Raw genomic sequence first — 16562 nt, forward strand, 5'->3', positions numbered from 1 at the left:
TCCTGAATCTCTGTATTAGTTCCTCACTCCTAACTCGTCAAACATCATTACCCCCTGCACTAATACAAATAATGGGTTTGTTCCCATTTCCTGTCATAATATCATTCATGTTTCCAACAATATCACCAATTCCAGCTCCCGGATAGCAAACCCTTAATCTGTTCCCCCTATCTCTGGCACAAAACGTTCTGTCTAAATACCTCACCTGGGAATCTCCCACAACCAAAATTCGCTTTGATTCTCCCTTTTCCTTTCGAACAGTTTGAGGGACCTGCGCTTCAATGCTCCTCGTTACTTTGTCTTTGCCTAAAGATTTAGGAAAGACTTGGGTAAATACTGGTTCGGTAACAGGATTTTTGATTTGTGGAACCAATTACCGCGTAACGTGGTGGAGGTGGGGTCCCATGATTGTTTCATATATGATTGATTGTACAGTTTTCTCAAAATCTCTAATATTATACGATTGTCAAGTACTAAGTTAGGCAGTTTCTGTGGTGTAGTGGTAAGACACTCGCCTGGCGTTCCGCAAGCGCTTTGTCATGGGTTCGTGTCCTGGCCGGGGGGGATTTACTGTTCGCAAATCCTTAAATGTAGCCTCAGTTTAACTCAACAGTAATATGTGTACTTGGTCTAAAAACAATTCTTCGCGGCGGGGATCGTATTAAAGGGACCTGCCCGAAACGCTACTCGTACTAGTGGCTGTACAAGAATGTAACAACTCTTGTATACATCTCAAACAAAGTAACGGCATCAAATTGTACAGTTACAGAGACTAATTCCAGAATAAAAAAGATCTATCAATAACTGATGTATAATATATTATTGCTTCCCTTAACAAGTATTTAAATGATGGGAAGATAAATTATAAACTGGGTTTATGTTCATGTTTTATTGGAGTAAACTGTGTAGACTACAAGCAGTGAGTTATGAGTAACTTCAGGACAATTTAATGTGGAAAGCAACAGTTTGAAACACTTGATAGACAGGACACTAGAGCCTCTTCCATCTGGTCGAGGCAGTGTGACGTGTTAGAGCCAAGGCTTGCCTGACTATGCCCCTGGTCGCTTGGTGGGACTGGTCGGTGCCAGGATGTACCTCTACCAAGGTCATGTCTCTCAAAGGTATTGGTGTCTTGTCTTTCATAATATCAGAAGCCTTACTAATGTCCTCTGAAGGCTGGCCCAGGAATAGAGAGATTTCCTCCTACGTGGTCACTTTCTGGGCTGTTGACTGCGGGTAGGGAGAGGCCGGTGACATGACCTCTGAAGTGTTGACAGGAGCCTTAACCTGGAAGGTGGTAAATGTTGGATGAGGCCTCGGCACATCCAGAGAGCTGCTGGCGACACTTAGGGCGTCGTATTATACATTGTGTGTCTGGCCAAGGGGCCAAGCAGACTCTTGAGAGGAGCATTTGAGCCCAACAAAGTTGGTTATCTCATTCTGGAAGCTGTAGTAGGAATTAGGCTGTTCCCCACTTGACTTTGAGGAGGTCTTCACCTGAAAACATAAAACATGAACATTAACATTGTAGTTGTAAACAAGATATTAAAATAGTTAACAACATGACAATTTATACCCAACAAATCAAACAATGCAACTCTCACATTGTGTCCGGGTAATTTGTTGATGTTGCAACAACCCTCACCTTGTTAATGAAGCAACACAGCAAATGCATGAGTATTACAAACAGCAAAAGTCCTCCGACGATTGAGAGCTGAATGATCATCTCCTTAGTGAACATGTCGGCCATCGTGGCTGTCTGCAGGGAAACAGGGAATGGTCGCTGGAGGTGTCAGTGACTGAGAGAGAAGGACTGTTAGCGTTGATGTGAACACTGCTAACACAGCTCTCTTGGTTATATAGTCCTTAACGGCCCGCCTCACTTCCCCTCCACAAACCACCAGCTGAGGCCTACATGTAGAATAAAGGTAAATGCAGAAGGTATATTAACCCAAACAACGTTGCCAGAATCTATTTCACCTCAAATACAGTCACAATACCCGTAAAATGTTGTCTGGTCTACCCATAAAAATAAAAAAAAGGGCAGAAGGCTTTTTGACCCTCTATTTACGATCTCCTTCTCTCCACAACACACGCACGCACACACACACACACAATTGCCTACTGCATCACCATTAAGTGGTTTAAAAGGGTATTAAAAGTATCAACAAAAGACAGAACACAAAACAATGGATATGAACAAAGGCAACTGCAGAAGGCCTGTTGGCCCATACGAGGCAGCTCCTATTTATAACCACCCAATCCCATTCATATACATGTCCAACCCATGCTTGAAACAATCGAGGGACCCCACCTCCAAAATGTTACGCGGCAATTGGTTCCACAAATCAACAACCCTGTTACTGAACCAGTATTTACCCTAGTCTTTCCTAAATCTAAACTTATCCAATTTATACCCATTGTTTCGTGTTCTGTCTTGTGTTGATACTTTTAATACCCTATTAATTTCCCCTTTGTTATGTCCATTCACCCACTTCTAAACCTCTATCATGTCACCCCTAACTCATCGCCTTTCCAGTGAATGCAACTTAAGCTTTGTTAATCTTTCTTCATATGAAAGATTTCTGATTTGGGGAATTAATTTAGTCATCCTACGCTGGACACGTTCAAGTGAATTTATATCCATTCTATAATATGGCGACCAAAACTGAACTGCATAATCTAAATGGGGCCTAACTAGAGCAAGATATAGCTTGAGAACCACACCAGGTGTCTTGTTACTAACGCTGCGATTAATAAATCCAAGTGTCCGATTTGCCTTATTACGAACATTTATGCATTGATCCTTTTGTTTTAAATTCTTACTAATCATAACTCTCAGATCCCTTTCGCAATCTCAGCACCATCTAGCTCGTATCTTGTAACTCTATCATCATTATCTAACCTCAGAACTTTACATTTATCAGCATTAAACTGCATCTGCCAATCCTTTTACCATTTCAAAACCCTATCTAGATCAACTTGAAGTGATACTGAGTCCTCCTCCAAATTAATTTCCCTACCGATTTTCGTATCATCGGCAAATTTGCAAATGTTGCTACTCAAACCTGAATCTAAATCATTTATACGTATTCGATCTATTCTATTTGTATGGTATACTACGTTCCTGTGCTTTGTTTAGAATATTCTTAAATACGTTATATATTGAATCCACATCGAATTCCCCATTTAAGTCCCCTATCGCTGGGTTCATGTCTCGCTCCAAGACCGGCCCACACCCCATACCCAAGACTTTCCAATCAATTTGACCCAAAAAATTTCTTAGGCTATTAAAATCAGCTTTTCGAAAATCTGGCGCTTTAACAGAATTTTCTCCTACAGGTCTTTTCCATTCTATGCTAAATCTGATTTCTTTGTGATCACTGTTCCCTTGCTCACTCCCTATTTCGATGTCATAAATTTGTGTTTCCCTGTAAGTTAACACTAAATCTAAAACATTATTTTCCCGTTTTGGTTCCTTAATGCGTTGCGTAAGAAAGCAATCGTCAATTAATTCTAGAAAATCGTCTGCTTCACTATTCCCTGTTTTGTTCAACCAGTTTATTCCACTAAAATTAAAGTCACCCATTACGTAAATACTGTTAGATCTAGATGTCCTAGATATTTCATCCCATAGATGCTTTGCTTCCATTCTGTCTAAATTTGGTGGCTTATATATAACTCCTATTATAATAATATTTGCTTTTTCGTATAATTCTATCCAAAAAGTTACTGTGTGTGGCTCAGTTTTGATTCCCTCTTTGAGACTACATTTCAAATTGTCCCTAACATACATGGCTACTCCCCCTCCTCGTCTAATATATCTATCTGTGTGAAATAGTTTAAATCCATTTATTTGATATTCAGATAATAGTTCTCTATTTTCCACATTCATCCACATTTCGGTAAGTGCAATAATATCTATTTTTTCTGTGCAGACAAGAGCATTTAATTCGTTAATTGTATTTCTTAGACTTCTACTGTTAGTGTAATATACCCTAAGTGAATTGTTATTTTGAGGCCCTTTTCTTTCCCTGATCATTTTGCCAATTCCTTTCTTCCACAAACACATACTTTTATTATCTCCTTCCTCCAAATCAATTCCCATACCTCTATCTACTAACAGTTTAAACCCAAACAAACACCTCTAACCACTTCTTCCAACGAGTTCGCAACTAGGGAGCAGTGATCACAAAGAAATCAGATTTAGCATAGAATGGAATAGACCAGTAGGAGAAAATTCTGTTAAAGTGCCAGATTTTCGAAAAGCTGATTTTAATAGCCTAAGAAAGTTTTTGGGTCAAATTGATTGGAAAGGCTTGGGTATGGGGTGTGGGCCGGTCTTGGAGCGAGACATGAACCCAGCGATAGGTGACTTAAATGGGGATTTCGATGTGGATTCAATATATAACTTATTTAAGAATATTCTAAACAAAGCACAGGAACGTAGTATACCATACAAATTGAATAGATCGTATACTAATGACCCAAAGTGGATAACAAAGAATTTGAGGAACCTTATAGGTAAAAAGAGAGCTTGGTACAAAAGGATTAAAAATGGGGAGGTCACTTTAGAACAGGAATTCGTACAACTGGTTAGAAATGTTAAAAAAGAGATAAGGAAAGCAAAAAGAAACTATGAAGTTCGCATAGCAGGGCAAGCAAAGACAAATCCTAAAGGGTTTTTTCAGTTATATCGTACTAAGACTAGGGAAAGGATAGGTCCATTAAAAACTGAGACAGGTCAAATAACAGATAGTGATGAAGAGATGAGTAGTATTTTTAATAAATATTTTGTATCTGTATTTACTAAAGAGGAACTTAACAATATGCCTTCAGCCGAACAAGTCTATGTGGGTGGGGACGAGGACAGGTTGACGAGTTTAGCAGTTACCAGGGAGGATGTTCTTAAACAAATAGTAAAACTCAAACCAAACAAATCCCCAGGGCCGGATGAAGTGTTTGCTAGGGTGCTTAAAGAATGCAAAGAGGAGCTTTGTGACCCACTGTCAACCATATTTAATAAATCAATAGAGTCAGGCAGAGTGCCAGAGTTTTGGAAAGTTGCTAATGTGATACCAGTTTTTAAGAAAGGAGATAGATCACTTGCGTCTAACTATCGACCAATTAGCCTAACGTCTATTGTGGGAAAGTTACTCGAATCTATAATAGCAAATAAAATTCGTCTTCATCTTGAAAAACATAAATTAATAATTGAGTCGCAACATGGTTTTATAAATGGCCGTTCATGTTTAACAAATTTGTTATCTTTTTATTCTAGCATTGTTGAGGCAGTTGATAGTGGTAAGGATTGCGATGTTGTATACCTTGACTTTAGCAAAGCTTTTGATACAGTGCCACATGAAAGACTGATTAAAAAAATAGAGTCTCATGGTATTGGGGGTGCTATATTAAGCTGGATTAGGGCATGGCTATACCAAAGGAAACAGAGAGTTAGTATAAATGGAATCAAGTCAGAGTGGGAAAATGTTGTAAGTGGAGTGCCTCAAGGCTCTGTCCTGGGACCGCTGTTGTTTATAATATATATAAATGATTTAGATTCAGGTTTGAGTAGCAACATTTGCAAATTTGCCGATGATACGAAAATCGGTAGGGAAATTAATTCGGAGGAGGACTCACTATCACTTCAAGTTGATCTAGATAGGGTTTTGAAATGGTCAAAGGATTGGCAGATGCAGTTTAATGCTGATAAATGTAAAGTTCTGAGGTTAGGTAATGATGATAGAGTTACAAGATACGAGCTAGATGGTGTTGTGATTGCGAAAGGGATCTGGGAGTTATGATTAGTAAGAATTTAAAACAAAAGGATCAATGCATAAATGTTCGTAATAAGGCAAATCGGACACTTGGATTTATTAATCGCAGCGTTAGTAACAAGACACCTGGTGTGGTTCTCAAGCTATATCTTGCTCTAGTTAGGCCCCATTTAGATTATGCAGTTCAGTTTTGGTCGCCATATTATAGAATGGATATAAATTCACTTGAACGTGTCCAGCGTAGGATGACTAAGTTAATTCCCCAAATTAGAAATCTTTCATATGAAGAAAGATTAACAAAGCTTAAGTTGCATTCACTGGAAAGGCGAAGAGTTAGGGGTGACATGATAGAGGTTTACAAGTGGATGAATGGACATAACCGGGGGGATATTAATAGGGTATTAAAAGTATCAACACAGGACAGAACACGAAACAATGGATATAAATTGGATAAGTTTAGATTTAGGAAAGACTTGGGTAAATACTGGTTCAGTAACAGGGTTGTTGATTTGTGGAACCAATTGCCGCGTAACATTGTGGAGGTGGGGTCCCTCGATTGTTTCAAGCACGGGTTGGACAAGTATATGAGTGGGATTGGGTGGTTATAGAATAGGAGCTGCCTCGTATGGGCCAATAGGCCTTCTGCAGTTACCTTTGTTCTTATGTTATTTTGAGGCCCTTCTCTTTCCCTGATCATTTTGCCAATTCCTTTCTCCCTCAAACACATACTTTTATTATCTCCTTCCTCCAAATCAATTCCCATACCTCTATCTACTAACAGTTTAAACCCAAACAAACACCTCTAACCACTTCTTCCAACGAGTTCGCAACAGCAACAACCCCAGCTCTCGATAGATGCACCCCATCACGAGCATACATTTCATTTCTTCCATAGAAGTGTTCCCAGTTGTCTATGAAAGATATTGCATTTGATTTGCAATATCTTTCCAGCCGGCAATTGACACCAAGTGCCCTTGACATCCATTCATTTCCCACTCCCTTTCTTGGAAGAATGCCACATATGATTGGGATTCCTCCCTTGCTCCTAACTTCAATGGCTGTCCTGAATCTCTGTATTAGTTCCTCACTCCTAACTCGTCAAACATCATTACCCCCTGCACTAATACAAATAATGGGTTTGTTCCCATTTCCTGTCATAATATCATTCATGTTTCCAACAATATCACCAATTCCAGCTCCCGGATAGCAAACCCTTAATCTGTTCCCCCTATCTCTGGCACAAAACGTTCTGTCTAAATACCTCACCTGGGAATCACCCACAACCAAAATTCGCTTTGATTCTCCCTTTTCCTTTCGAACAGTTTGAGGGACCTGCGCTTCAATGCTCCTCGTTACTTTGTCTTTGCCTAAAGATTTAGGAAAGACTTGGGTAAATACTGGTTCGGTAACAGGATTTTTGATTTGTGGAACCAATTACCGCGTAACGTGGTGGAGGTGGGGTCCCATGATTGTTTCATATATGATTGATTGTACAGTTTTCTCAAAATCTCTAATATTATACGATTGTCAAGTACTAAGTTAGGCAGTTTCTGTGGTGTAGTGGTAAGACACTCGCCTGGCGTTCCGCAAGCGCTTTGTCATGGGTTCGTGTCCTGGCCGGGGGGGATTTACTGTTCGCAAATCCTTAAATGTAGCCTCAGTTTAACTCAACAGTAATATGTGTACTTGGTCTAAAAACAATTCTTCGCGGCGGGGATCGTATTAAAGGGACCTGCCCGAAACGCTACTCGTACTAGTGGCTGTACAAGAATGTAACAACTCTTGTATACATCTCAAACAAAGTAACGGCATCAAATTGTACAGTTACAGAGACTAATTCCAGAATAAAAAAGATCTATCAATAACTGATGTATAATATATTATTGCTTCCCTTAACAAGTATTTAAATGATGGGAAGATAAATTATAAACTGGGTTTATGTTCATGTTTTATTGGAGTAAACTGTGTAGACTACAAGCAGTGAGTTATGAGTAACTTCAGGACAATTTAATGTGGAAAGCAACAGTTTGAAACACTTGATAGACAGGACACTAGAGCCTCTTCCATCTGGTCGAGGCAGTGTGACGTGTTAGAGCCAAGGCTTGCCTGACTATGCCCCTGGTCGCTTGGTGGGACTGGTCGGTGCCAGGATGTACCTCTACCAAGGTCATGTCTCTCAAAGGTATTGGTGTCTTGTCTTTCATAATATCAGAAGCCTTACTAATGTCCTCTGAAGGCTGGCCCAGGAATAGAGAGATTTCCTCCTACGTGGTCACTTTCTGGGCTGTTGACTGCGGGTAGGGAGAGGCCGGTGACATGACCTCTGAAGTGTTGACAGGAGTCTTAACCTGGAAGGTGGTAAATGTTGGATGAGGCCTCGGCACATCCAGAGAGCTGCTGGCGACACTTAGGGCGTCGTATTATACATTGTGTGTCTGGCCAAGGGGCCAAGCAGACTCTTGAGAGGAGCATTTGAGCCCATCAAAGTTGGTTATCTCATTCTGGAAGCTGTAGTAGGAATTAGGCTGTTCCCCACTTGACTTTGAGGAGGTCTTCACCTGAAAACATAAAACATGAACAGTAACATTGTAGTTGTAAACAAGATATTAAAATAGTTAACAACATGGCAATTTATACCCAACAAATCAAACAATGCAACTCTCACATTGTGTCCGGGTAATTTGTTGATGTTGCAACAACCCTCACCTTGTTAATGAAGCAACACAGCAAATGCATGAGTATTACAAACAGCAAAAGTCCTCCGACGATTGAGAGCTGAATGATCATCTCCTTAGTGAACATGTCGGCCATCGTGGCTGTCTGCAGGGAAACAGGGAATGGTCGCTGGAGGTGTCAGTGACTGAGAGAGAAGGACTGTTAGCGTTGATGTGAACACTGCTAACACAGCTCTCTTGGTTATATAGTCCTTAACGGCCCGCCTCACTTCCCCTCCACAAACCACCAGCTGAGGCCTACATGTAGAATAAAGGTAAATGCAGAAGGTATATTAACCCAAACAACGTTGCCAGAATCTATTTCACCTCAAATACAGTCACAATACCCGTAAAATGTTGTCTGGTCTACCCATAAAAATAAAGAAAAGGGCAGAAGGCTTTTTGACCCTCTATTTACGATCTCCTTCTCTCCACAACACACGCACGCACACACACACACACAATTGCCTACTGCATCACCATTAAGTGGTTTAAAAGGGTATTAAAAGTATCAACAAAAGACAGAACACAAAACAATGGATATGAACAAAGGCAACTGCAGAAGGCCTGTTGGCCCATACGAGGCAGCTCCTATAACCGGGGGGATATTAATAGGGTATTAAAAGTATCAACACAGGACAGAACACGAAACAATGGATATAAATTGGATAAGTTTAGATTTAGGAAAGACTTGGGTAAATACTAGTTCAGTAACAGGGTTGTTGATTTGTGGAACCAATTGCCGCGTAACATTGTGGAGGTGGGGTCCCTCGATTGTTTCAAGCACGGGTTGGACAAGTATATGAGTGGGATTGGGTGGTTATAGAATAGGAGCTGCCTCGTATGGGCCAATAGGCCTTCTGCAGTTACCTTTGTTCTTATTTATAACCACCCAATCCCATTCATATACATGTCCAACCCATGCTTGAAACAATCGAGGGACCCCACCTCCAAAATGTTACGCGGCAATTGGTTCCACAAATCAACAACCCTGTTACTGAACCAGTATTTACCCTAGTCTTTCCTAAATCTAAACTTATCCAATTTATACCCATTGTTTCGTGTTCTGTCTTGTGTTGATACTTTTAATACCCTATTAATTTCCCCTTTGTTATGTCCATTCACCCACTTCTAAACCTCTATCATGTCACCCCTAACTCATCGCCTTTCCAGTGAATGCAACTTAAGGTTTGTTAATCTTTCTTCATATGAAAGATTTCTGATTTGGGGAATTAATTTAGTCATCCTACGCTGGACACGTTCAAGTGAATTTATATCCATTCTATAATATGGCGACCAAAACTGAACTGCATAATCTAAATGGGGCCTAACTAGAGCAAGATATAGCTTGAGAACCACACCAGGTGTCTTGTTACTAACGCTGCGATTAATAAATCCAAGTGTCCGATTTGCCTTATTACGAACATTTATGCATTGATCCTTTTGTTTTAAATTCTTATTAATCATAACTCTCAGATCCCTTTCGCAATCTCAACACCATCTAGCTCGTATCTTGTAACTCTATCATCATTATCTAACCTCAGAACTTTACATTTATCAGCATTAAACTGCATCTGCCAATCCTTTTACCATTTCAAAACCCTATCTAGATCAACTTGAAGTGATACTGAGTCCTCCTCCGAATTAATTTCCCTACCGATTTTCGTATCATCGGCAAATTTGCAAATGTTGCTACTCAAACCTGAATCTAAATCATTTATACGTATTCGATCTATTCAATTTGTATGGTATACTACGTTCCTGTGCTTTGTTTAGAATATTCTTAAATACGTTATATATTGAATCCACATCGAATTCCCCATTTAAGTCCCCTATCGCTGGGTTCATGTCTCGCTCCAAGACCGGCCCACACCCCATACCCAAGACTTTCCAATCAATTTGACCCAAAAAATTTCTTAGGCTATTAAAATCAGCTTTTCGAAAATCTGGCGCTTTAACAGAATTTTCTCCTACAGGTCTTTTCCATTCTATGCTAAATCTGATTTCTTTGTGATCACTGTTCCCTTGCTCACTCCCTATTTCGATGTCATAAATTTGTGTTTCCCTGTAAGTTAACACTAAATCTAAAATATTATTTTCCCGTTTTGGTTCCTTAATGCGTTGCGTAAGAAAGCAATCGTCAATTAATTCTAGAAAATCGTCTGCTTCACTATTCCCTGTTTTGTTCAACCAGTTTATTCCACTAAAATTAAAGTCACCCATTACGTAAATACTGTTAGATCTAGATGTCCTAGATATTTCATCCCATAGATGCTTTGCTTCCATTCTGTCTAAATTTGGTGGCTTATATATAACTCCTATTATAATAATATTTGCTTTTTCGTATAATTCTATCCAAAAAGTTACTGTGTGTGGCTCAGTTTTGATTCCCTCTTTGAGACTACATTTCAAATTGTCCCTAACATACATGGCTACTCCCCCTCCTCGTCTAATATATCTATCTGTGTGAAATAGTTTAAATCCATTTATTTGATATTCAGCTAATAGTTCTCTATTTTCCACATTCATCCACATTTCGGTAAGTGCAATAATATCTATTTTTTCTGTGCAGACAAGAGCATTTAATTCGTTAATTGTATTTCTTAGACTTCTACTGTTAGTGTAATATACCCTAAGTGAATTGTTATTTTGAGGCCCTTTTCTTTCCCTGATCATTTTGCCAATTCCTTTCTTCCACAAACACATACTTTTATTATCTCCTTCCTCCAAATCAATTCCCATACCTCTATCTACTAACAGTTTAAACCCAAACAAACACCTCTAACCACTTCTTCCAACGAGTTCGCAACAGCAACAACCCCAGCTCTCGATAGATGCACCCCATCACGAGCATACATTTCATTTCTTCCATAGAAGTGTTCCCAGTTGTCTATGAAAGATATTGCATTTGATTTGCAATATCTTTCCAGCCGGCAAATGACACCAAGTGCCCTTGCCATCCATTCATTTCCCACTCCCTTTCTTGGAAGAATGCCACATATGATTGGGATTCCTCCCTTGCTCCTAACTTCAATGGCTGTCCTGAATCTCTGTATTAGTTCCTCACTCCTAACTCGTCAAACATCATTACCCCCTGCACTAATACAAATAATGGGTTTGTTCCCATATCATGTTTCCAACAATATCACCAATTCCAGCTCCCGGATAGCAAACCCTTAATCTGTTCCCCCTATCTCTGGCACAAAACGTTCTGTCTAAATACCTCACCTGGGAATCTCCCACAACCAAAATTCGCTTCGATTCTCCCTTTTCCTTTCGAGCAGTTTGAGGGACCTGCGCTTCAATGCTCCTCGTTACTTTGTCTTTGCCTAAAGATTTAGGAAAGACTATTTTTAGGTAAATACTGGTTCGGTAACAGAATTTTTGATTTGTGGAACCAATTACCGCGTAACGTGGTGGAGGTGGGGTCCCATGATTGTTTCATATATGATTGATTGTACAGTTTTCTCAAAATCTCTAATATTATACGATTGTCAAGTACTAAGTTAGGCAGTCTCTGTGGTGTAGTGGTAAGACACTCGCCTGGCATTCCGCAAGCGCTTTGTCATGGGTTCGTGTCCTGGCCGGGGGGGATTTACTGTTCGCAAATCCTTAACTGTAGCCTCAGTTTAACTCAACAGTAATATGTGTACTTGGTCTAAAAACAATTCTTCGCGGCGGGGATCGTATTAAAGGGACCTGCCCGAAACGCTACTCATACTAGTGGCTGTACAAGAATGTAACAACTCTTGTATACATCTCAAACAATGTAACGGCATCAAATTGTACAGTTACAGAGACTAATTCCAGAATAAAAAAGATCTATCAATAACTGATGTATAATATATTATTGTTTCCCTTAACAAGTATTTAAATGATGGGAAAATAAATTATAAACTGGGTTTATGTTCATGTTTTATTGGAGTAAACTGTGTAGACTACAAGCAGAAAGTTATGAGTAACTTCCAGGACAACATTATGTGGAAAGCAACAGTTTGAAACTTGATAGACAGGACACTAGAGCCTCTTCCATCTGGTCGAGGCAGTGTGACGTGTTAGAGCTAAGGTTTGCCTGACTATGCCCCTGGTCGCTTGGTGGGACTGGTCGGTGCCAGGATGTACCTCTACCAAGGTCATGTCTCTCAAAGGTATTGGTGTCTTGTCTTTCATAATATCAGAAGCCTTACTAATGTCCTCTGAAGGCTGGCCCAGGAATAGAGAGATTTCCTCCAACGTGGTCACTTTCTGGGCTGTTGACTGCGGGTAGGGAGAGGCCGGTGACATGACCTCTGAAGTGTTGACAGGAGTCTTAACCTGGAAGGTGGTAAATGTTGGATGAGGCCTCGGCACATCCAGAGAGCTGCTGGCGACACTTAGGGCGTCGTATTATACATTGTGTGTCTGGCCAAGGGGCCAAGCAGACTCTTGAGAGGAGCATTTGAGCCCATCAAAGTTGGTTATCTCATTCTGGAAGCTGTAGTAGGAATTAGGCTGTTCCCCACTTGACTTTGAGGAGGTCTTCACCTGAAAACATAAAACATGAACATTAACATTGTAATTGTAAACAAGATATTAAAATAGTTAACAACATGACAATTTATACCCAACAAATCAAACAATGCAACTCTCACATTGTGTCCGGGTAATTTGTTGATGTTGCAACAACCCTCACCTTGTTAATGAAGCAACACAGCAAATGCATGAGTATTACAAACAGGAAAAGTCCTCCGACGATTGAGAGCTGAATGATCATCTCCTTAGTGAACATGTCGGCCATCGTGGCTGTCTGCAGGGAAACAGGGAATGGTCGCTGGAGGTGTCAGTGACTGAGAGAGAAGGACTGTGTTAGCGTTGATGTGAACACTGCTAACACAGCTCTCTTGGTTATATAGTCCTTAACGGCCCGCCTCACTTCCCCTCCACAAACCACCAGCTGAGGCCTACATGTAGAATAAAGGTAAATGCAGAAGGTATATTAACCCAAACAACGTTGCCAGAATCTATTTCACCTCAAATACAGTCACAATACCCGTAAAATGTTGTCTGGTCTACCCATAAAAATAAAGAAAAGGGCAGAAGGCTTTTTGACCCTCTATTTACGATCTCCTTCTCTCCACAACACACGCACGCACACACACACACACAATTGCCTACTGCATCACCATTAAGTGGTTTAAAAGGGTATTAAAAGTATCAACAAAAGACAGAACACAAAACAATGGATATGAACAAAGACAACTGCAGAAGGCCTGTTGGCCCATACGAGGCAGCTCCTATTTATAACCACCCAATCCCATTCATATACATGTCCAACCCATGCTTGAAACAATCTAGGGACCCCACCTCCAAAATGTTACGCGGCAATTGGTTCCACAAATCAACAACCCTGTTACTGAACCAGTATTTACCCTAGTCTTTCCTAAATCTAAACTTATCCAATTTATACCCATTGTTTCGTGTTCTGTCTTGTGTTGATACTTTTAATACCCTATTAATTTCCCCTTTGTTATGTCCATTCACCCACTTCTAAACCTCTATCATGTCACCCCTAACTCATCGCCTTTCCAGTGAATGCAACTTAAGCTTTGTTAATCTTTCTTCATATGAAAGATTTCTGATTTGGGGAATTAATTTAGTCATCCTACGCTGGACACGTTCAAGTGAATTTATATCCATTCTATAATATGGCGACCAAAACTGAACTGCATAATCTAAATGGGGCCTAACTAGAGCAAGATATAGCTTGAGAACCACACCAGGTGTCTTGTTACTAACGCTGCGATTAATAAATCCAAGTGTCCGATTTGCCTTATTACGAACATTTATGCATTGATCCTTTTGTTTTAAATTCTTACTAATCATAACTCTCAGATCCCTTTCGCAATCTCAACACCATCTAGCTCGTATCTTGTAACTCTATCATCATTATCTAACCTCAGAACTTTACATTTATCAGCATTAAACTGCATCTGCCAATCCTTTTACCATTTCAAAACCCTATCTAGATCAACTTGAAGTGATACTGAGTCCTCCTCCGAATTAATTTCCCTACCGATTTTCGTATCATCGGCAAATTTGCAAATGTTGCTACTCAAACCTGAATCTAAATCATTTATACGTATTCGATCTATTCAATTTGTATGGTATACTACGTTCCTGTGCTTTGTTTAGAATATTCTTAAATACGTTATATATTGAATCCACATCGAATTCCCCATTTAAGTCCCCTATCGCTGGGTTCATGTCTCGCTCCAAGACCGGCCCACACCCCATACCCAAGACTTTCCAATCAATTTGACCCAAAAAATTTCTTAGGCTATTAAAATCAGCTTTTCGAAAATCTGGCGCTTTAACAGAATTTTCTCCTACAGGTCTTTTCCATTCTATGCTAAATCTGATTTCTTTGTGATCACTGTTCCCTTGCTCACTCCCTATTTCGATGTCATAAATTTGTGTTTCCCTGTAAGTTAACACTAAATCTAAAATATTATTTTCCCGTTTTGGTTCCTTAATGCGTTGCGTAAGAAAGCAATCGTCAATTAATTCTAGAAAATCGTCTGCTTCACTATTCCCTGTTTTGTTCAACCAGTTTATTCCACTAAAATTAAAGTCACCCATTACGTAAATACTGTTAGATCTAGATGTCCTAGATATTTCATCCCATAGATGCTTTGCTTCCATTCTGTCTAAATTTGGTGGCTTATATATAACTCCTATTATAATAATATTTGCTTTTTCGTATAATTCTATCCAAAAAGTTACTGTGTGTGGCTCAGTTTTGATTCCCTCTTTGAGACTACATTTCAAATTGTCCCTAACATATATGGCTACTCCCTCTCCTCGTCTAATATATCTATCTGTGTGAAATAGTTTAAATCCATTTATTTGATATTCAGCTAATAGTTCTCTATTTTCCACATTCATCCACATTTCGGTAAGTGCAATAATATCTATTTTTTCTGTGCAGACAAGAGCATTTAATTCGTTAATTGTATTTCTTAGACTTCTACTGTTAGTGTAATATACCCTAAGTGAATTGTTATTTTGAGGCCCTTTTCTTTCCCTGATCATTTTGCCAATTCCTTTCTTCCACAAACACATACTTTTATTATCTCCTTCCTCCAAATCAATTCCCATACCTCTATCTACTAACAGTTTAAACCCAAACAAACACCTCTAACCACTTCTTCCAACGAGTTCGCAACAGCAACAACCCCAGCTCTCGATAGATGCACCCCATCACGAGCATACATTTCATTTCTTCCATAGAAGTGTTCCCAGTTGTCTATGAAAGATATTGCATTTGATTTGCAATATCTTTCCAGCCGGCAAATGACACCAAGTGCCCTTGCCATCCATTCATTTCCCACTCCCTTTCTTGGAAGAATGCCACATATGATTGGGATTCCTCCCTTGCTCCTAACTTCAATGGCTGTCCTGAATCTCTGTATTAGTTCCTCACTCCTAACTCGTCAAACATCATTACCCCCTGCACTAATACAAATAATGGGTTTGTTCCCATTCATGTTTCCAACAATATCACCAATTCCAGCTCCCGGATAGCAAACCCTTAATCTGTTCCCCCTATCTCTGGCACAAAACGTTCTGTCTAAATACCTCACCTGGGAATCTCCCACAACCAAAATTCGCTTCGATTCTCCCTTTTCCTTTCGAGCAGTTTGAGGGACCTGCGCTTCAATGCTCCTCGTTACTTTGTCTTTGCCTAAAGATTTAGGAAAGACTATTTTTAGGTAAATACTGGTTCGGTAACAGAATTTTTGATTTGTGGAACCAATTACCGCGTAACGTGGTGGAGGTGGGGTCCCATGATTGTTTCATATATGATTGATTGTACAGTTTTCTCAAAATCTCTAATATTATACGATTGTCAAGTACTAAGTTAGGCAGTCTCTGTGGTGTAGTGGTAAGACACTCGCCTGGCATTCCGCAAGCGCTTTGTCATGGGTTCGTGTCCTGGCCGGGGGGGATTTACTGTTCGCAAATCCTTAACTGTAGCCTCAGTTTAACTCAACAGTAATATGTGTACTTGGTCTAAAAACAATTCTTCGCG

At 39.8% G+C, this 16562-nt stretch overlaps 1 protein-coding gene across 1 annotated transcript in view; it reads right to left on the minus strand.

Annotated features, from left to right (window-relative positions):
* The window catches only part of LOC138361444 (uncharacterized), a gene marked incomplete at its 3' end in the record, with an annotated part of 47125 nt that overhangs the window by 14234 nt on the left and 16329 nt on the right, over positions 1 to 16562 (minus strand). The window contains exons 4-6 of the mRNA XM_069320776.1: positions 12884 to 13015; positions 8204 to 8335; positions 1366 to 1497 (exon numbers count right to left, since the gene is read on the minus strand). Of these exons, the coding sequence (XP_069176877.1) occupies positions 1366 to 1497; positions 8204 to 8335; positions 12884 to 13015 (396 nt within the window). The remainder of the gene's footprint in view (positions 1 to 1365; positions 1498 to 8203; positions 8336 to 12883; positions 13016 to 16562) is intronic.

Source organism: Procambarus clarkii, unplaced genomic scaffold (assembly GCF_040958095.1).
Source record: "Procambarus clarkii isolate CNS0578487 unplaced genomic scaffold, FALCON_Pclarkii_2.0 HiC_scaffold_378, whole genome shotgun sequence".
Lineage (NCBI taxonomy): Eukaryota > Metazoa > Arthropoda > Malacostraca > Decapoda > Cambaridae > Procambarus > Procambarus clarkii.